Source organism: Neodiprion pinetum, chromosome 4 (genome assembly GCF_021155775.2).
Source record: "Neodiprion pinetum isolate iyNeoPine1 chromosome 4, iyNeoPine1.2, whole genome shotgun sequence".
NCBI classification, from domain to species: Eukaryota; Metazoa; Arthropoda; class Insecta; order Hymenoptera; family Diprionidae; genus Neodiprion; species Neodiprion pinetum.
The window spans coordinates 23,639,380-23,662,933 of NC_060235.2; the positions used below are offsets into that span (position 1 = coordinate 23,639,380).

Below are 23,554 nucleotides of genomic sequence, written 5' to 3' on the forward strand. Positions count from 1 at the left end.
AAGATAAAAGATATAAATAAATCCGTTACCACATTTCCGTTGTTGTGAAGTCAAATTTTAATTAATACAATATACCCTCTCTGCGCTCTGCTACTAAACGCTAAAGAAACTAAAAGATATTCATGTGATTAATAGTGCGTAAATGAGCAGCAAAAACTTGAAAAATACTGGGGCGAAGGACTTTCGAATTTTTTCACCACTTTTTTTAACGACCATTTACACCTATACAATTACTAAGGGTTTTCAGCATATCTGAACTCTTATAATTAGTTACTCAAGCTAGCTAATTATTATCTTCTTTTGTGCTTCCGATTAGCATAATATTAATGAAAGGATAAATTACGAAACACATAGGTCTAATACAGGTTCCATCATTGGAACTTGAAAATTTCTATTTACGAGCCAACTGTGCCTGTTTCTCTCCGCAATGCATCATGCATTACACTCACGTGCGCGATTTTCGTGAGATGAATTCCTGTAAATAAAGAAGTATTCATCGAATATTTAGCATAAAAAACATGCCCGCGTTATACAAACATTTTTTCAAGTTCAAGGAGTCTCTTGTTGTTAGTTAAACGTAACTAGAATATTTTCTATAACAATTTTTCAAACTTTTATTTTGCCAAGTTTGCGTTGCGCACGAATTTTTTTTGTTTTTTTAAGAAACTGTATCAGACATACATATTTAAAGTTAAATAAGCAGAAATTAGTTTTCGAAACCTGGATCAAGAAAACTAACATTATGGGCAATTGTTGAGAATCTGGTAAAAATAGAAGATCGTCCAATTGAGTTGCAATCACTTTTTTACGATGTCATTTATGAGATAGATTAATTTATGAACAATGATGAGAAATGTACATCAATTCTTCAAGAAGGTAAAAATATGGTGACATTTTCGAAAGTGGTTGATTCAGAAATTCTCTTGTTATCAGAACAAGACACGATCGTGCGCAGTTATAATCGTCAAGAATTACTAATTGAAAACTACACTAGGCAGCTCAAGAAAGAATAAAAATGTCGTCGTATTACGCAAAAACAAATGTAAGCTTCCTCGGTAACCGATTCTATGTTGGGTCATTTTATATTCTGTCTATATTACAGCGCATATAACGATGACGATAATTTTAAACCATATGAAATTTTACTCGAGACATTCTACTGATAGACTGATTCTCTCACGTAATTACCTTACATGCTCAAAAATCATTTAAGACTGTCGGGCAAACTTACAACATGAAATATCCGTATTTCCGAAATCCGTATTTCCACCACTTTACGAAATACATTCTTATGATATATTGAGGTAGCCATCTAGAAGTTCGTCAAATCCCATGTCAATTCTTGCGTAGGATCTCAGAACATACCCCATTGACAAATTCTAGCTATTCAATTTTTGAGTCTTCCAATTTTCAAAACTTGTGTACTGGTATTAGCCTGAGGAATTTCAATCCGAGGCGTATATAGTGTCGAAGTGTCACAACTATGAAACGTAGTCTTACTGTTGTTGAACGAATATTATCACGCAAATCACTGTTTCGCTTTAAAATAATGAAAGAAAAAAATCTCATGAAAATCCAACATCAGAATTTTTACAAGGGGGAGGAAATTTGCAAACACGGTTGTAAGTGAAAATCGATTTCCTCATTTCTCACTTAATTTCAATCACAATACAGCAGAATATTCGCGAGGTAAAAATCACTCTACACACGATGATCATGTTGCTCTGCATGAAATCGAGATGCGGTGCGAGCCAGGCTGATAGGCAACCTGACATACCGCGGCGCTTATGAAGTAACATCCTGTAAAAGCTATCTCTCATCGAACTTCTCAAGTGACTATTTTCAAAAGACCGATCCTTTCGAAATAGGCATCATTTTGCTCTGCAATATTTCGCTCATACTTTATTTAAACAGTACTTTATTAGGTAATGAATAATTTTCAATCATACTATGACTGCGTACCTCGCAGAAAAGAGAAAAATTACAGAATCCCAAAGCATCCCATACTCGGTTATTGAAAATCATGCCTGTACATGTATGCGATGTATAACTTCTTGTGTCGTTCTTGTGCATTCAGATTCAAAGCAGAAAAATTCTAATCTATTTATCAGATGCCAATAAGATTTCAAAACAGTAAGGGGCCAAGATTTTTCACAGTTTAAGTACCAAGTGCCAAATCGATTAATGTTGAGATTTGGTATGACATAATGTTGTGAAAAATAATAAATTCTAGCTATTGTGGCAATTTTATCTCGACAGGAAATTGCCGCAATTATTTATGATTTAAAAGAATGAAAAAATTCTGTCATCAGAGAACTACAAATATAATTTACAGCTATAACTACGACTACATAGATTCAGTTGAGCCTTTTGTAATTGAAATATTTAGCAATCTTTCCATATTAGTCATGTTCGAATTTATATACTTTCTTTTTGGATCTTTGGTTTTACGAATTACGGTTTATGTAACTACAATGCGATCGATCGGCAAAAAATCAGTTTCTTCCAAAGAAGAAAGACAAGTGTTGTAACCTGAAAATACATTATACTTTCTCAAATTCTGCAATACTTCAAATAAAAATTTGTCACGTGGCGAGTACGCAAACTAACGTTTATCTACCACTCTCCGATCATGAGACGGAAATCGCACAAGGATGCTGATACTTGGGCTGACGGAAGTAATTCAAAAATCCTAAGAATATTTACTTACAAAAGAATATGGTGGAATTAGCATTCAATTATTTTCAATATAGGATCAGCAATGTAGATTTTTCAATTATTAAAAATTCCTTCAAATTCGAAACGAAAGGATCAACTCTTGGACAGATATTTTTAATTCCAGATATGAAAATTTATCCGAAAAAATCAACCACTTACCCGTAACTACGGCCTAGTACTCGCTAGAAATTGATTTCGCTTGCATTGCGGAAGCATCCTCAGCTATGATACATTCACGTAATGATTGCCTCGCTTTCCCCGGACACTTTGCATGACCCGGAACAATGTTGAGAAAAATTAAAGTCAACTCTACAACCAGTTTTATTATATATATTATATATACATATAGACACACATGTACAAAAATATACAGCAGCTGCATATGCTGCCTATAATACAAAGGAGCTAACTTATACACTATAGCGCAATATAATGTTTCTACGTATCAAAACAATCTAAAAAAAAAACTAGACTCTATATTTACCACGTACTTGCAATATGTCTGTAACAGACATCGATTTATGCAGGTAGATGAATGGCTAAGAGTTTATTAATCGTTTACTGCTTTCCCGAGACAGGTATAAGCAGGAATTAATTGTATAACCCGTAACGTGGCATAACGTAAGGTTGGTAAATAGATCACGTTACGTCTTCCGATTTTATCATTACACCTAATCACTGTTCACGTGGCGCAATTAGTGTATTTGCACGCATTTCATACTAAGCGATAGAGATCCTGGGTGTGTAATTTATAAATAGGCAAAGTACGTAGAAAACGTAAGAATTTTATAATCTTTTTTTTTTTTACTTATATTCAATTACTTTGGGAATAGCTCAGGCACCAATTGATAAATATAAAAATAGCACCGGGGAATTTTGCTTTCTTTGAATTATAAATTAAATATATTTGTAATGGCACCGTAGCAATGATTTTAAATTCGATGATTCTCGGTCTTGTAGCAGAAGATTATTATTTTATGATCAATTGTGCGTTTCCAGATCATTGCGTCGTGTAAGAATACCACTGGAGTTGAAAAATTAAAAGGTACAGGGACGATATTCATTTACTGATTTATCTATGTATTACTGACTATTCGAAGGCTAAGATTAGCAACGGTCTTGTCCCCCTGTGCGAAAAACTAGCCGTGATAGCATGTAAATATGATTATTTCACATTGCTGAAAAATTGTATAATTTGGTGCCGTGTGCCGATTTGACTAATTTTTCAAAATAATGTTACGATCGCCTGACACTTGAAAAAATAAATAGTAAATAGGATTGTGAGAAATATAGTACATTTTGAACCGCTTCTGAGCATTTTCTAGTAGCGTTGATTGTTGCTCTTCGAAGTCTTCGATCAGTTGAGTTAACTCTTCAGATCCTTTGGGTTCGTCATCTCGATTATTTTCTTCTATTTCGGATTGTCGGAAGGTAGGCCTTTGATTGCAAAAGCTCCGCGGAAGAAGGGCTTGAATACTTCCAAAACGTTCTGTGTTCTGCGGGCTGAATTCTGTGAAAATAAGTCACGAATGTCTGATTATTGATTATAGGCATGGAAAAAAGTAGATCCAAAAAAATCGCAATTTACATTGACATGATTTATTGAATCTCACAATCAGATGTGTTATGTATGAACTTGGATGATTTTATGTAAAAATTACTAGCAATGCGCGACGAAGACACTTATATGGAAAGCGGATTGCAAGACCCCTTGGAATATTCCGCGATCCGTAATTAATTTGATCAGGATAGTGGTGCAATATATATCCTTTTCACGTCCTTGAGTTAGTAACGAATTGAACGCTTTCCATAATTCAGTGACTCACATGCTCTGAGTAACTGAACACGCAAACCAAGCCGATATTCTATTGAATTCAATGCTCATTTTATTAAGGATGATGATGGAACGAACCAAACATGAACACATCGCGCAATCGACAATTCTTCACCTACCAATCTTGGACCAAATTTTCGATTAGTCTGCAACTCTCAAACTTTATTCCGTGTAATAAGAGATCTGTAGAAGATCAAACCCTTGACTCTACCGATCGTCGAGATAAAAATTATTCTTCATTCTATGCATAGAAACTTGGACTTTGTTCCATGACATTTCAGATTTACAGGTTTCGAAAAGCCCAAACTTCTCTAAAAAACATCAGTTTCACCATTGGAATAATTTTTACCCCTGAAAATTTCGCGTTTCAGTAAATACCATATTGTATTACTAGTGCAGAAAGTGAGCGATTTTCGACGAGTGTGAAATTTACCGCACCAGCTGCGGCGAGCGATGTAATCATAGATAACGGCTGTCCGCGCACGGAACACACGCTTTTTTTTCCAACACCAGTCAAGGCAAGTTTGTTTTGAAAAGCACTGAAGGTGCGGCTGACAGCGCGTAAAATTGGAGTTAGGTGACTTACGGGCAGTGATACACGGCGTAAAATTGAGTTATTCGAAAGTGCGCATACGCCAAACAAAGCCCTGGTAATTATTTTCAGTGTAATTGACCGTCGAATATCTTAAAGATCACGGACCTCACATCGCGTAGAATAAGATTTCCGAATAGCAGATGAATTGTAAATTTGAGCTGGATTGTCGGGTGAAAAATTCAAACGTATCGATAATAGCCTGCGGTATGTAGAATTTCTGAGCGCAGCATCCGACCTCTGCGCCATACGTGGATGCAATAGGTGTGTAATCTAGGTGTTTGTATACAGGCTATTCGATGCCGGGTTTCGCAATGATAAGTGAAGGGACGCTGACATATTGGCAAACTGCGTTCTCGATTAAAACCACAAGAAAATATGTAATCGGTACATTAAGTGAGCTATTCACCGTTATTACGCTGCTCAACACCTTGCTGACGTTGGTGATGAGAGTGAATCCGTTGCCGAACACAGGCGGTGGAACATCCAGAGAGACGTGAACCCTGTCAAATTCAGGAATATCCTCGGTCGTCGTTGCGATGGTCTGGTTCAAGATAGAAAATGAATAAATGCGATTAGATGGATTGGATTTGGTCAAAGCGACAGAAATGAGGGAAGAAACGTTTCTAAATATGAATTTCATCCGTCTGGCCTTCGTCGATGGAAAACTGGTTCGCAGGCAGTGCAACTATTAGGAATGCAACCTTCAGCTATCAGGTTTTACGTTTGATAGCCAAGCGTGACTCGAAATGCACATTAATGTGGTGGATTGGAACTCGTTAACCGTCCAAGTTGTCCGACTCGATTAACAACCCGCTATCATTTGCCTAATGCAGAAATTCGCTTCTGCGCTGCGAAGCCAGTTTAGCCACTTGTTTTGAAATATGCTTGTAGCATCAAACTGGGTGTGCAGAAAGTGTGACAAACAGGAATTTGTCGCATTTCGTCAGGAGTGATCTTACGCCACGATAAGGAACTGACTCGATTCTTTAATGACGTCAAACGAATGTATGTAAAAATTTGAAGCTACTTTTTCCGACAAATTTTCACAACATAACAAGATGAGTATATCACGAAAGTAATTTTTTTTTAAGTTCATTTAGTTACGGTATCTGGTAACATTGAATAGTAGAAGTTGCTATTTGGTGAGAAAAAAAAAAAAAAAATGAAAAGTTCAGTGCGACAATAAACTATGATTTCAGTACAGTACCGAAGGATTAAAAAATGGATTTGTAGGATTGGGGAAAGAGAGCACATTATCCGTATCAAGTAGGCCAGGGTGATGAGAAATGAAATTCATATGTAGACAAAAATATCGAATGTGATTTTATTATTCTTGAGCGTCTAACAACGCTATTTACATCATTTACAGGATACGCAAAGCGACCTTGGAGCCTTGCGTATCAGGACTTAATATTTACAAGTCTCTTAAGGTTCGGTTGTATTTGATTATAAACTAGACAGAAATGGCCAGATTGGGAGTGGTGGGCGATTTATAGTGAAGGGCTGCTTTATCTGCCGAGCTAAAAAAAAACCAATTTCAAACAATAGAATAAAAAATTGAACAAGTACATCCACTTTCCTAAGTGATTGCATTTTTTTTTACAAAATTTTGAAAAACCGCATTCCCTTGGATGTCAAGCAAGCCTGCCGTGCACGCTGTGTATGTGTAACCTATTGTACCCACGGTTACATTTCAACCACCACAACATTAGTTATAATCGTCAGCTGCGGTATGTTTCGAGCGAAACAAGTAGCTAACCTTGAACTCGAAAAGTTAAGGAATTACAAAGTTAATTGGGTAAGAAAAAAAATAAAAAAATAAAAAATTTCTCACCTTATAGGGCAGTGTGATAATTAATTTGAGTAAAATATTCGCATTATCAATATTATGAACCCGCTTTCCGAAGATGAATGACACGGTTGATTATCAAACGTGAGGCTATCAGGTATTCGGTCAAATGAAACTCTATGTGATCAAAGTAAAGGTATTTCACGGCTGCTCCACTTTGGTTAAGCGTCATCGTGTGCACCCAAAAATGATTATTTCCACCGTATATTAACCAGCAGCCGCGTCGTGATGAACCCGTTCAATTCAAGAACACGAGTAGGATATACATTAGAAAATTGTATTCTGAAAATCCTAATTGCGTAACGAAGTACAAAACGAAGAACAAAGAGTTGGAAAAAAAAAAAATGACAACCGAAATCAAAGTAGAAAAATATGTAAAAGTATGTACTCAACAAGTAGATACAGCTATAACAATAAGAAGTATAAATTATAATCGCATCTCCGGGATGAACAATTAGGCGTGGATCTTACACGCCGATACAAGCGTTTTGTTATTCCATTAGTTTGATTCCACGAAATACGCCTGCGCCGTCGACGAATGATAACTAAAGGTTAACCACGAAGCGGGGTTAAAGCCGACTGCAGTTTCAAATCGTTCGAATAACTCAGTATGGTCCTCCTACCCCGCCGTTAAGGTTGGCGAAGGCGCCGAGGTTCACGCCGCCACCGGTTGAACCGCCTAGGCTGAGTCCTGCTCCTGCGCCTGCCTCACCGCTACTGGATCCAGTGCCAAAATCAGTCGAGCCACCGACGGATCCTCCAGTATCTCCACTTCCGCCGCTAAGGCCGCCTAGAAGACCTCCCAGACCGCCGCTTCCGCTGCTGAGACTGGAAATCGTCTGGATTTTTGAGGACAAGATTCCTCCGAGGCCACCACTGAGGCCACCAAGGAGTCCACCTCCAGCCGAGCCTAAATTTTTAGTCAAACGGTTCACAGTCAACGGACAATTCCCAAGTAAGAACCGCGAGGTTCGGAGGTGTTATGAAACAGTCGGAGACACGCAATCAGCGTTATGCTTGATGGCTGTTGTCGATTCCATGGCAAAGATTGCTCTTAGGCATGTTTGTAACTTTAGGCTTGAACTTTGGACTCTCACTTTTGGGTGAGAGAGTAGACTGAATCACCAGTCGACTAAAATTTCGATGAAGATAATCGTGACGTAAAAACTGTAAGCCTGTTCCGGCGTCTTCAGTTTTGAAACTTATCTACTTGAATCATTTTTTTTCACGATCTTGCATCAAGCTCGGTGTACGATTTCCACATGCAATAATTATTTCACTACCTTTGTAAATATCAAGATTAAGTGCCGTCCGTTTTGCAATTATAAACCGCGACATCAACCCTCTGTGCGAACAATTATTTTTTACATCTTTTGTCTGCACGCTTTCTCCAAGTGTTCCAGGCTCTCAAGGATTCGGAAAAATTGAGTCCTTCTTCTCAAAGTGTTAACTGCACGATCCAAAACTTGGCAGACTCAAGAGTTTCGAAGTATTATTCGTAAAAATTGATATTCAGAAAACGACTGGGCCCTGATATTCCCAGTGTTCACACGGAGGGTTAAAGGATTGGACGTAATGTCGTGGATTAAAAATGTACAGTCAAGTATACCGACCATCGCTGCTACCTCCTGAGAGTCCACCTGACAAGGAGCTAAGAGGGGCGATTTTTGATGCAACCGCATTTCCGATTCCGCTGCTGGCGGTTGAAATGAAGGAAGTGGCACCGGATATTAGAGGGCCGATGCTCGCAGTGCCGGCTTGGATCTTCTGAGATATGAGATTACTGATGAATTGGCTGGTAGCTGATTGAGTATTGTCAATGCCGAATGCCGCGTTCTTGGCTTTGTTTCCTTCCTCTAACGCGGCAAGTGCGTTCGTCTTCGCGTCTAAGAAGGAGTCTAGTTTCTAGAAAGAAAAAAGCACATCTCAAAAATTTATTATTGAAGTATATTATAGGTCCGAACTACGTCAATACTTCATGCACACATCGTGACAAATGTTATCAGAAGCGAGTGATTATACCGATGCTGCGAGTCGCCGAACGTCGGTTTATAGTCACTCGATTAGTCCTGCTTAGAAAGTGGCCTTCACCCCTGCAGAACATAGATTAACTGCGTAGAGCGGTTATGCAGATTTAAATGGAAGTCACCCGGAAATATTTCGTTGGTTATAAAACCAAGATATAAATCGGCGCTCTCTGAAAGGTTAGTGACAATAATAATTTGGAATATTTTTTACCCCGAAGACGAAGTTGATGATCCCATTTGTGGCACCCAGTTTGATGATGCCAATTTTCCTCTTATCCCTGTCTCCCCTCTCATTGTCAGTGGCAGCATCGCCGTCAGCCTCGACCACATATACCTGCCGTGACACAATGCTCATGTCAAGATGAAGAAGAACGAGGTATACACTCTAACGGTTATTTGAGGAATTGTTTCGTCTAGCATATGGTTTTTTGAGCTACAAGTTTTAAGTGATGCTAACAAAAGATTACGTTCACGTTGCTTGAACGAAACGGATCTATCAACGAAAGCGTTTAAAGCCGCTGATAATAATCGTGACAAAATTGAAATAATTAAAAACAAACAAACTAGTGAAAAAGGGTTCACGGTTTGGTTAGAATATCACAAATAATGCGTGCGAATGAGATTCAAATTCAAGATAAACTGTAGAGCTTTAAGCATTCACAAGCTTGCCTTAAGCTTGTCCGAATGTTTTCAATTCACCTTATAATGTTTACAACTGTAATTTCAAGTTGAGTGACGCATATCACAGAGCTAATGCCAACAGAGTATAAAATTATTTTTTTCACGGTCAATCCTTCCGTAGTCTTATTTTCAAGCTAAATATTGAAAAAAAATCTCAAGTCAAAGGGGCGTATATATTTTTTTTTTCAATAGTTAGCTTGAAAATAAGTCAACGGAAAGATTGTTAATAAGATAAAAAAAAATTAAACGCCCGTTTGGTTAACTCTCCAAAGGCAGAAGGGCGTATAAATAAGTATACAAGCCCTTTTGGCCTAAGCACCGCGATATTCTTATGTGAGTTTAAAGAGATAAGCTTACGTTACAATTATGCGAGTGTCCTTGCCTCTTGCAAAATCTAAAGAACCCAACTGCTAGAGCCAAATGAATTAATACGCAACGCGAGGCAAATAATTCATGAAATTCTTCTTAAGAGCTATAAGAATTCAGCGGACAACATTTCGGCCAGTAGGTCCGGCTCTCTTGTGTAACTTTCATTCGCTCGAATAGCAACTGGACACGAGTGGCGTAACTGCATGTCCTCAAACTTGTAAATTCGACTAGTCAAGAAAGTTTTCGGTGATCAATTCCTAGAAATTTATTAATTTCAGTGGGAAGCTTGGAATATTGAAGTCCGTATTTAAGGAGATAAAAGTTATCGGTATGCGTCAGGAAGACATTACGCATGCAAAAATATGCAATTTCATGTTCTATGAGAATTCGTAACTAAACGCTTTCGTTTCCAACAAAAATCTTAACAGATCGGTAGCGAAGTTTAACTCCATTAAAAATGTTGAGACTAGCGTTGCGATACAAAAATTGTTTCACGACTGACGTTATATTAATCGTCATTATTATAACTTACCCTGTGTACTAAAGTGCAAAAAAGTCGGAAAACGAATTACAATTAGCGAAAAACCGCAATGTTACAGAAAAAGAAAACAGTTCGTCGCTTGTTACATCATCGAATTAATTTTTCTACCGGTAAATCGAGCGTCGAAGATAAAATTTTCAGTGTTATAACGTTACGTGAACTAACCCGTCAATGAGAATAAATAATATTATTACGTCTTTAATTTTGAAACATTCAATGGAGAAATGCCGCCGTCTAACGATAAATGAGAAATCGTAGAGCAACCGCTGCCGAATCATTGCGTAAGAATTAACACACACGAATATGTACGATTCCTTTCGCACACACGAGTGTCAAGCATGGGAAATAATTTGACTCGGACTTGACGAGGGTGACGCGTGCTTGCCGGTGATATGTGTAAAATTTTAATTCATACGTCGACATTCGCGTGATCCATGTGTGCCGACACACACATGCACGTCTGCTTGTCCGACTGTTTCTCTGTGCTTATCGGCTGGACCGTTCCTTCGACTACTTTCACTATCGAACTTACTCGGTTACCGTCAACGGTCGCGTCGGCTTAAGGTTTCCTCCAAAGTTAGCAAATCTCTACGGGCAAATAATTACCGTGAAAAACCTCCTCGATAATACGTTCCTCACTTCCATTTATTGTCGCTATAATTTCTGTACTCAACTGTAAAATTGTTCGGAAATCATTTGCGTGTAAAATTTTTTTATTTAAATTTGTACTTTTAGCTAGAGTGAAAGGATTCACAGAAACTTACGACGGTGGAAGCAAAATTGATCAGGCTAGGCTCTTTTGATAATCGTTGCGAAAAGTCTTTTGGCTAATCGCCGGTTGAATATAAGATGAAAAAAAACTCAACGCAATCACGGCGACATTTAATCATCAAGAACTGAGACTTGGGGATTTTATTATATTACGTTGTTGGTACGCTCGGTTCAGAGTGCCTGAACTTGAAACTTCGACTCGTTGACAGACTGTGACTGAATTGCAATCTGACGGGTTGTACGGTGTTTCCAACATCGACTACGATATTTGAAAGCTCGGTGATTGGATATGTTATGGAACGTTAGGAATACTCACTTCGTTGAGGGGATTCAGATCATCCACAGCTTGTCTCTTGACGGGACCGGCGTTGACAACGGCCACTGCCACGAACAGCCCACACAACGTACACGCTAGTTTCATTTTATTGGATTGATAATAAATTAAAGTTTACCTGAAAGACAAAGACTGCGATTATTCAACGGTTTAGGGCAATAACAGGGCAAATGCGCTCACGCCTACTTCAACTATGAAATTCATTTAGCAATAACCACAACTACATCCGAGCAGTGAAAGGATTCCCAAAGCTTTCTGACTGGTTAAAAACGTGGCACTGAACTCGTCAAATTAATTTTACATTTATTGCACACAGCCGAAGAGAAATCGTGAAATTATTCAAAGGTGGGTCAAGAGAGGATCCGGATACTGGACTGCGGATATATGAAAACAGAAATCACGTGAGATCCTGTCGGAATTGAAGAATCCATTCACGTTCTCGACAGAAAGGTAAAAGAGAAAAAAGCTAAAAAGAAAACAATTTCTGTATAAACAAGAATGCAGCGAAATTTTCAAAGTACGTAGCGTTATCAAACGAATTTCAAAAAGAAAGCGAAAGAAGAATACACTCGGAAACTCACTGCCAATATTTATTTTCTTTCACAAATTCAAACGCTGCCACTCTAGGATTATTCTTTACGCGAAGTTATTCGGGCAGATAGTGTTGAGATGGCTGTCGGAGTGTTAACCTTGAGGTAAATTAGCCCTGCTGCCATAGGCGGGTTAGTAGTGACTTACCGTGTCGGTCGGCCGAGGGGATGCCTGCGTGTTTTCGAGATGTGTTCCAGGCGGCGTATAAGCCTCGTTTGAGAGACTCCAGAGAGGCGACTTCGATGTCTTGCGGTCAGCGAATGTATGTATGGGTCTTGCTAGAGTCGGTCGCTTCGTAGGTGGGGTGCTTTCGACTGCAGCACCTCTTATATCCTATGCCACTATAAGCAATATTCGCACTAGAGGCTGCCCAACGCAGACAAGCGCTAATGTCGTTGTTTTAGGCGGCACGTATGCCCGGAGGAATTGAATAATGCGCCGCGGTGATTAGCCCGAGTTCCCAAATCCCTCGTTTTTCTTGCCCAACTCTAAAGTACAACCTAATCCCGTAAAAATTTGTCCGCCAAAAACATTTCACAATACCTGGCACGAACGTCACTCGCTGCTCGGCATTATCTTAGCCGGACAATTCGACAGGATCTGACACGAGCCGAGTGGGCGCAGACCCGAGAAGCATGCCAGAAAGATTGCGATAAAAATTAAAAATACGATTTACGCTGTCACGTAGCAGTAAATTCTTCAAATTATTCCCAACGATTTCTATTTTTTTTTTTCTTTTTTTTTTTTAGGTCTTTTTAATTCGTTCCAGAAGCACGTTCTTAATGTCCGACGTAACCTACGCGGTATTCGTTTGAATATCGTGCGAAGATCTATTTTGCGCCGGTGTAATTGATCTCATTTCGATCCGAACGAGTGCCGCTTATTGATGATTCCGGTTGTGTGTATCGATATATCACTGCATGCCAGAACTATTGCCCAAACTCATATTTCGGACATCGAACCATTCTACATCACTCCGTTACAATTACTCACTATGCGGTTTCATAATTAAATGTTTAGCAATCTTGTAAACGTAGTGCGTTTAACCGGTCCGCATAAATTATACCAAGTTTGCAAATTGGAAGAGTTCAACATTAGGATTACTCTTGCTATTTGATTGGAGTGTGCGGGTAGGAAAGAAACAAAAAATACGTGCGAATACGCCAGCAAAATCTAACGAAGCAAAAGATATATCGAGCAATTTTAATGCCTGCATGCAATATGCATAGAAACTGTGTCGATATTTCACAGAGTTTGCGTCGACGTCACTGACAAATTAGTCTCGAACAATTTTTAAGAGCACCATACTTTGGCGATCGGTATGTTATAAAGATTTTATATCGGGTGTACGGTCGAATTAAAAAGTTTTCTAAATACAGTTATACCGAAAATAAACTGATTGGAGTCAAGGAGGGTAAATTTTATTTAACGAATGAAAAATAACGTTGAAGAAATGATGTAAAACTCATGAATTTCAATCGACTAAAACCCCGTTGTCGATCACTTTAGAGCAAACAATCTGACTAGATTTTTTTCAATACCAAGAGTACTCGTTTGCCAATCAAGCATTCACTGCGAAGATTCCATTCGTTGAAAATCGCCCAATTTCCGCAGTTGTAACACAATATATTATCACTTGGACAACCAAATTTTCGTTAACTGAAAAAACATTTTCTTTGCTGTGACAAATGCTTAGTATTTGCAGTGAAATACTTTTTCACCACCCGCAAAAAAAGCCGTTGTTGATCCAAACAATCCTTACATCTAGTGTGGTTAGTTTATTTGGTCGCGGAATGGCTTTGCCGAGGAACGTACAGATATTATTTATTGGGCGATAGGGATGGTTTGTGTAAAAGGTAAAAAATGGCCTGGATCGAAGTAAAAACATAGCGCAAAAGGAAGACGAATGGATTTTTAAATTCATCATTCCCTTGTAACGCAGGCTACAACTTTACGCTTGAGAGGAATGAAAAATGTTGGAATCCTTCGAAACGCGTTGTGCGTATCACGTTTTATAAATCGAGAGTTATTTTAATTGCAAATAAATAACAGTCGCAGATTCGTAGATTCATATCACTGGCTCTAATTATCACCTCTCTCTTACGCAACGGTAAATCTCTCCAAATCGGTAGACAGGATTCAGTTTTACGTAACTTGCAGCTTACAGTGATTCTGCACATGGTTGCTAGCAAAGCTAGAAAACCTTATGAATTCAAACCGGTGAACGTGCCTCTATTCTAGTTATGTTTTTAAGATTTATAGGATACCGGCCATGATACTCGTATATTCAACGAATCGTAACAACAGAAATAATAATGACTAAAAAAGAGAGAAAAAAAAAAACGAAGAAAACCGACGTGTTTTCATCTTTATTCATACGAATAAACGGGACTTGTAGCAGTGCGTCGGTTCGAAGACGTGCTTGCGAATACAAATTGCTTCATATGAGATTCGGTCACCGTCATGACGACAAACTCGTAATCGCGCATTGTCCCTGATGTGGAATAATGAAAAGTCAGTTCGTTTCTTCGGTGATTGAGCATTTTCGCACGTCTCGAACAATGACACTTATAATAATACTACGGCATTAAATGCGAATCCATATTTTTTTGTGCACAATCGCCGGTCCACGCTGCTTGCAAGCTCGATTCATTCGTTTAGTGAAGAATTACTCAGCGAAACGATCGTTGAAGCCAATCTAGAATGAATTTAATATTTGTAATAACATGCGTATACCTTTTAGTGAAAGTACTTAGCTTTTATTTCTCATGGTCATTTTTTTTTTTTTTTTTCCTTCTACAATCCGAGTTAAGCAACGTGTTTTTGAATCAATCAACGTTCGTGCAGCCAACGCATTCGCTACGTCATCACTCGCCGTAAAGTAAAAACATCCCAATTCCGTTAGTGTGGATTTTGGTAAGAGCCAATCGATATCCTCACCGATAACATAGCGAAGCTTGATAATCATCAGTATGTAGTATAACAATAAAATAAATATGTTTTTACACGTCTGTTATTTATACAATCAGTCGCATAGCATTTCTTCATATTTATAATTTTAGTCAATTACCGATTGTTGTACCGTCGCGTGAACGTGTAAATATTTTCTGTAAATACAGCTAATGTGCATTTTACTTTTAGACATTTGAATGTACTTGAAATGTCTTTATTCAATCTACGATTTCATTTCATTGAAATATAAAAGTAGTTTTCCTATCTCGTTGTGCAAATACTTACATCACTCTCACAGCTACGAGAAAAAATGGAATTTACCATGACATCGTGACTGACAATAATTTTCGAATAACTCCAATCTCACTGAAAAAAAATTCTAAACATAGCGGAAAACATTGAGTTGTACAGGAATTTACTAATAATTAATTAATCGTTTCTCGCGGTGAATCGTCTGTAACAGAGTTAAAGAATTTTTTCTTTCTGGTCGATAGAAAATTTGATTTTGTAAAAAATAAAAATTACAAATTAGTCACTCGAATCAAATCTGATGTTTCATATACCAGCTGGTATTTTAATAAACGTAGATGTGGTTACAAAATGAAGAAATACTTGATCGATTTCTAATGACAATCATACTCGTATTGGATTAATTTTGGAACGATGAGACTTCATCGAAACAAAACGTGAAAACTCGTGGGTTTTCAGGAATTACAAATTTTCGGACGAATTGAATGCTCACGGTGTGAATTTTTTTCGAAAGTTGATTCGTTGTGGGAAGTACGTGCATCGGTTGGACCGATTGAGAAATAAATATAAACCGCATGTAGTCAGCATGCCGGATGTGGTTGTGCGAGGTGGCGCCTCGTGGGGAAGTTTCGCGTACTCAAGTTGTACAATCCAGTCAAAAAACTGATGAAACACAAGCAAAGTCAAATCCACGGTTCAAAACTTGAATTTGAAGAGAATCGAATCGAGTCTGATAGAAGAATTTCTCCTTTATAACGATATGAAAACAAAATTGAAATATCTGAATATAAAGAAAATAGTTCACTCGTTGGCTTCGGAAAAAACACACCATTATTTTAATTTTTTTCAAATTCAAATCGTAATCCTTGGCAAATTTTAAATAGTCAGATATTGATGCTTATTTTGTGAGTGAATGCCCAACGAATTTTTTTGACATTGCGATTTTTAACTGTGTCGAAAATAGATTTATCAGTTATAGTTAGAAACAATTTTCTAACACAGAGTGTTCGGTGATTATCTATCGAGAGCCGCCAGTAAAAAAAAGTCATTTAATAATGACATTAAATATTAAATCACTGCCTTCGAATTTTCGGTTTGAAATATTTTTTTCCAGCTGGCGCAAAATTGTCCACAATTATCAACACATTGTTACTACTCGTCTTTCTATCGAGATTTCTCGTCTGACTGTACGATGGATTCATCCTTAACGAGAAGCTTTCGCGATGCTCTTTTCGGAACGCGAAGCCACGTGAATAAACGTATATAATATACTTCTCATAACTCTCTTGAAATGCGATGATCTCTAGAAACTTGAAACACATCTCACGTTATGCAAGAATGTGCGGCTTTGCAGGTGTGGAAGCTAGATTCAGTAAACTACCGTAAAGAATGAATAGTGAACAGGATTGGCTTCACTTTCTTCTAGGACCACGTTACACAATTATAAAACCCCTTCGTGATCCAAAATCCGTCTCATTTCGCATGGGTTGCAGTTACCAAGATGTGCGCACAATAAAAATTCTCGAATCTCACAACGATATATTGTTTTTCGAGAAATTAATAATTCATATCCGCCGTCTGGAGGTTGTTTCTTTCTTTTCCTTCTTTAACATACGCACACGTGATGTTTCATAGCGGCGGTCGTTTCTCCGGATCAAATTTATAGATGGAAATAAATGATGACCGGAGAAACGTGCTTGTTATAACGATTTATATCCACTCGTCTCCTTAAGACTCATTCTGCTTTCCCTGCTACACGTTTTTCGATTTGAGACGGTTTGCATTTTACGAGGCAATCGTATTAGCGAAACTCGAGCTATGCGCTAGGAAAAAAACACAATCGGAATAGAGGATATATTTTTGAAACTGTCAAAGAGAGACCATCGCCGCATAGGTTCCAAAAAGAGATGAGGTTTCAATAATCGTATGGATTACGTAGTTATGGTTAGTACATGCAATGGAGATTTCAAGCCGCTCTTACTACATTTTCGGTCTGGATTATCATGTTGAGTGGCAGAAGCAAGATACACAATTAAGTATTTATCTAGTTCAGCTGAAAACTTGAATTGATTTAAGAGATGTGAGTAATTAGAGAATTACCCACCGGTCGATTTTCCCATCGTCACGAGGAAAATGTTCAAGTGAAAAGACTGTATAGAAATTCGCAGCTGAAATGAAATTTCGATCTAATCGTTATAATCTTTCAACGGTTATACGGGAATAAAATGTTACTAAATGAGAATTGAAGCTCCTCATTCCTCAACGACAAATCCAACCTGTATTTGAGTGTGTTAAGATCCGAAATCCTTGCGAAATTCACGAGCAGAGAAATTATCGTGTTCAAATTACGTGCCGTAATTTTTATGATTGTATGCAATTTTAACACAATGAGGTGATTAATGAGAAAACAAAATGAAGACTGCATTATTATTGGCGTGTGAATAGTCATCTGAATTTTTTAAAGTTAAGGGGATGTCGGAGTTCCCACAAAGTGAACAAATCACATTTTACACTTTTTTTTCTCCCACTAGTAATTGGGTTACACTCGGAAAAAAATTGGTCTTAATGACCAAAATTCGGTTCCGGAAACCGAATGTCACGGTTAATATACATCCGACCTAGCATTATTTTCACACAAATAAGAACATTAGTTGATTTTATAGTGCGCGGAAAACGAAAGGGCTTAGCAATACCTAATAAAAGGTTTGGCACCATAATCCCATAGATTCTGTTGCGATTGCAAAATCAGATTTACACGTTGAAATTATTTTGTAAGGATTGAAAAATGATTGTTTCATTGTTGTAGCTGAAAAGTTATCGTTTGATTGTAATTTATATTACATAAATGAAGTGCCACATCAAACAACAACAAAGAAATATGCCATTGTGAATTGGAAGGCTGATTTAATGACATTAGACCACAAATGATTTAGTTCTGCTGATTATACTGGACAGATGCCTGGAGCCTCTCCTAATAACTGCCCGCATTACTCCTCTTGGCGAAAGGATTTTTAACGCGATACAGAAAGCAATTTGCCACTTAGACAAAAAATGTTGTAGTCTTACGGTGTAACGTGTTATTTGCTAGCGGTAATCAATTAGTAGCTCTCATGATTTCGTGAATTGACTAATCTTCGTCGATCAAATAGATTTAGTGAACTGTATGAAGCGATTTACTTGAAGCTACTATAGGACATTCAATATTTTGATAGTACCATGAAAAACGTATCATTTCATTAAATTGACTCAATTCAAATAAAAATTTCGGAAGTATATTTAATTCGATTCAATTTTCTTGTGATTTTGAAACAATTATTTCGATAATTTTTGCATTTACAACAAAATTTGGTGCTCCCACGACAAAGTTTTCTATAAAAGTGCTTAAAAATTAATTTTTTTTAAAAAGCAAAAAGTTTTCTCTCCGAGTATAGGAACGTCACAATGGTAAAGGCCATAATAAATAATTCACCGATTGATTAGAATCCGGCCATCGTGAGATCCAATTATAATGAGAAATCTTTCTTATATGGACACAATTCCCAACACTCTAAATCAAATTTTATGCAATGTCGAGAAACGTATTCTTAACGACATCGTGTTTTCAGAAAAATTTCTTCCATCGTTACAGCTCATTTTGTAACTTTTATGAGCACATAAGCGCATATTTAACCTCCATCATTTACCAAAGTTTGAAACGATTCCATTATTTCTACGAGACAAAAGCTTGAAATAGAACCTATTCGGTTCGTCGGATCTTCAAATTCCCACAATCCTCTGATTCACACCTTCTAATAAACACGCTCAATATTGGCCCAACTCCACTAGCCACTGTAATTGTATGTTCGATGGTAAAAGTAAATTCGGACTAATGCTGGCCCAAACATGCGAGTTTAATTAAAACAAAAAATGTGGAGCTAATGAATATTCACGAAATGAGAACAGACCGCTGTAGGATTTACATAATTCTACAGTTTAGCACTTTCTTAGATTTCCACGCGTGATGCAATGGGTAAAATAATGTCGAAAGCCAAGAATTCCGAAATATTTTCACTCCAGCTTCTCTGAGACGCGCGCCAACACAGACGAGAGCTTTTCAAACTAGAGGAAATCCGTACGATGATACGTGACATCAGAAAAAGAGCATCCCGCACATAACGATGAGAATGTTCAATAATGCTTGTTCTAAGAGAGAAAGGCGAGGAAAGTCTCCGTGAGAATAGACTATAAACAAGATCGTAGATACAACAGCGGATGCACTCAGTTAGCCTCGAAACTTAACCAGCGCAAGTTTCATCAAAGACTCGTGAGCGAAATAATTCTATACCAAGCGTTGATCCAGTTCATAGTAATTATATTGTGCCGCTGTTTAAAACCTACGTTAGTAAATCCCTAGAGCAGTAAACTGAAAACTGGGCCAGATTAGCCATGCCCAAATATTCATCCTGCAGTAAAACACCTGCGATGGAGTTTCCGTCTGATGAAATTACACGTTTGAGATCGGAAACCAGATACTGTATTGCAACACTACTGCCCTAAGCAAAAAAATTTTGCGGCAAACGATGTTTTGAAAGTATACCTATTATTGAAAGTCCACGTTGACCTTCGAGGACAACGTCCAAGAGTCCACAAAATCTAACCGTCCCTCGATACAGTCTTTAACTCGAGAAACTGCCTTCTAATTTTATCGCTGATATTGAGCCACGCATCAATTTAATTTTGGCTCAAAGCGCGGAACGCTTGTTGAAATAAAATTGAATATTTCGCAAACAAGTTTCGACGTGTTCTATGAAACATTTCACAGCCTGTGCATGATCGGGTTAACTTGAGTTAGCGAGTTGAGCTCGTTTCGTACGGTCGAATAATAATTCGAAGGGTGTTTCTGAATAAGCACCACATTAGGTTGGAATACAAACTAGGTACCTGCTTCATACAAGTGTCTTGGATGCTGAAATCCAAAGCAGAGTCGGGTTCCGTTGTTACACCGTTTCGATTACCGAACGGATGATTGCGTGTCAAAAGACTTCCACCGCACCGTTCTTCCAATATTTCACTGTCTGACCGAAATTTTGAAAATCAAATTTTAATTTTGTCAACTGTACGATTAGCCAATCACATGCAACTCCAGAAAAAATATAAATTTGATTGCCCTCGAGAAAACTACACTCTTCAAGTGTTGTGTTCACTAATTTATACTGGTTTCAAGAAATTATGTCACCTATATCATGAGCGAAAATGAATAAAAATGAATCATTGGTAATTCCTACAGAAATTTTGTAACTTTCACATCGTTTTCGGCGGAATGACCGATTTTGATACATGCCTTGTGCAACCATACAATTTTTGTCTCAGAACATATATCCTGTTTCGTGTGAGATATGCCCCTTGGAAATGTTTTTAAGAGGGTTGAACTACAATTTTTTAGGCAAATTTTTAGTTATTTATGCCACAAAAACATTGCTGTGTAGAACTTAAGCTTCAGCTAATTATCTGCCATTAAACGAGGAACCATGTCAAGAGTATGTCCAAATTGCTTAATAATAAAAATTTAGTAATTCTGCAATTGGTAAACTAAACGTATGTAGTAAGCTTAGACTATTATAAAGAATATTGTACGTTAAATCATTGGGTTGCGGAATTTCTTCAACTATTTCGGGTACATCCAACTCGATGAAAAGACATTTGCTTTCCTAATTATTATGTATGCAATAGATGTCGTAATGGGCGACTATATTTTTGTAGTAAATGGGCGTATGGAAATATACAGTAGAGACTGGTTAGGCAATTTTTTTACGAGTTCCTTCAACTCATCATTCGAGTGTGAAATACTACGGAAATTGATTTATAACCTAAAGCAATCGGTCATAGTATCGGGTAGCTGATTAATGTTGACTGTCACAGCGGTGAAATGGGGAATTTGCAGTATTTTAACACAGAAACCGGATTAACCAAGTATTTCATTTGTTCAATCGGTATTCGAGTCTAATTATCAATACACGGTACATTTTTGACATTTCGAAACCATTCACCACCACACCAGCTTCATTTCTTGTAAAGTGCGCACTGTTGAAATGAAATAATCGTCAGCTCGTAGAGTTATGGAAGAAAAGCAAATGTACTGAAGTATTTTGTTGCTCTGATCGTGAGTAAAGTTTTCTCTTCATCGTAGAGTTAGAAAATGTATTATCAAATGATTTACAAAAGCATGCCTCGATCATCCTCGTACTTTCCGAATCGTCTCGATTCAATGATTTAAAAAATTAAGTTTCTTGGCTTCAGGACTGAAGGTTTTAAATTTTAACGTGCCAGGTCTTGTCAGTGCTTCGTTTAGAGGATTCTATAGTCAGTCTATCCAAGATATAATTGCGCGAAATCTTTCGAATCACTCCGAAATTGATTAATTCGTTCCATTTATGATGAGTAAATTCTAGCTACCACCGAAAATTCACTGAAATCAAGAAACATTGACGCGTTTTAAATCGTGAAGTGTGAGGATGGCATTTATGTTGATTATTATGCTTATATACTTGAGTGAATTACCCGTCATTACAGGTTTTCGAATTATTCTTCAACGAAGCAATGATATAGAATTTGCTCTTACTAATTAATAATTTATATACTTTGCAACGGCGCTTTACCGATAGAGTAAACAAGCATTATCGAGTATCCATCGATTTCTATAGCAGGCGCTATTTTAGAAGGAAAATCTATCTCACTATTCTGTTTTAGTGTAAACGGAAAACTGATATCAGGCCATGTAGGTATAATAACTGAATATGAATATGTAGCACCACCAAAGAGTGTGTAACTCGATTCTAACAGGGTCCGTAAAGAAATATCGTAACCACCGTTTACCGAGTAATGTTCAAAGTTTGCAAAAAATAATTCTGAGACCAACAAACCGATATTTTGGTACCTTGTGCAGATAATGATTCTCATAATCCGTAGCAACCAAGTACCTAAGCAACTATCGATTCAGCATTCAAGTTCCGATCCTCACATATATAAGTCAATATTGTATGTATAATGCATTAACGCTCAGAGCACTCATGCTTCGGATCCAAGCAGAGGTATTTTTTGCAGACAAATAACAAATCGCAAAGTGGAACATTGCCGTATACATATTGAAATATCCAAGGTACAAATAAGAAACGTGCAAACGCGTATGCATGCGACATTCCATACTTTTTATCAACTATTCCACGCACATGCCATGTACGAAGATATACCTGTAATATGCTTCTGCCGTAACAGTCAGGATCCAATTTATTCTATCACGCGTGAGATGGAGCAGCCGATTGACAATCGTCACTGTCTCGCCCGAATAAGTTTTCACCCGGAGAAAGGATCGGCGCGACCTAATTCCATCCTCCGAAACCTGTTCGAACTATCGACTCAATTTCGTCTCCTAGTATAGTATAGACAGAGAAAGTGATCATCATTTTGCATAATTGAACAGCTCATTTGCAAGTCTTACATGCCCTAAAGCCGTCTCACCGCCAGGAGTATACGATCATCAAGGGGTAATGACAGGAACCAAAAACGTCAATCAGGAACAATTGTAACGGTATTTGTGCTCTGGATGGATAACAAGGGCAATAAAAGGTCGCATGCTCACCGAGTTTGGGTCGGTGAGCTTCCCTCCCACTCCTCCAACCATAAACACGTTTCCTGATAGGATCTTTGCTTCTGGCTACCGTGCCACCACTCCACTCCACTCCACTCCACTCTACTTGACACCGTCTACACTTTGGTTTAAATCACGAGAGCGATGTCGGAGGCGATTAAATCACTTTCAAACACCTCGCGCAGAGATCGGCGGACACCTCGGCTTACCTTTGGCGACTCGCAATCAGCACGGTACTGCACCACCTCACCGGACCGTCTCTCCTTGGCTCGGGTCCTTTTCAGACGAGCATTTCACTGACCTACGTCTCGGCCACCAGAATGCCGAGGATTGGTAGACGATCCGGCAGCAATAACTTCTTGGTCCGTCGACTGTTTCTCGATATCGTTTGCGTCTCTTTCAGTCGTTTACCTGTGCCG

General features: G+C 38.0%; 1 protein-coding gene across 1 annotated transcript; it reads right to left on the reverse strand.

Annotated features, from left to right (window-relative positions):
* Positions 1-3,034: 3,034 nt before the first annotated feature.
* On the reverse strand, positions 3,035-23,299 carry LOC124216148 (putative lysozyme-like protein). Its single transcript, XM_046620330.2, has 8 exons — positions 23,127-23,299; positions 12,458-12,651; positions 11,702-11,837; positions 9,235-9,357; positions 8,610-8,901; positions 7,620-7,906; positions 5,554-5,688; positions 3,035-4,228 (listed from the first exon to the last, which is right to left on the reverse strand). The coding sequence occupies exons 3-8, from the start codon at positions 11,804-11,806 to the stop codon at positions 4,130-4,132; spliced, it is 1,041 nt and encodes a 346-aa protein (XP_046476286.1). The 5' UTR covers positions 11,807-11,837; positions 12,458-12,651; positions 23,127-23,299; the 3' UTR covers positions 3,035-4,129.
* Positions 23,300-23,554: the final 255 nt, after the last annotated feature.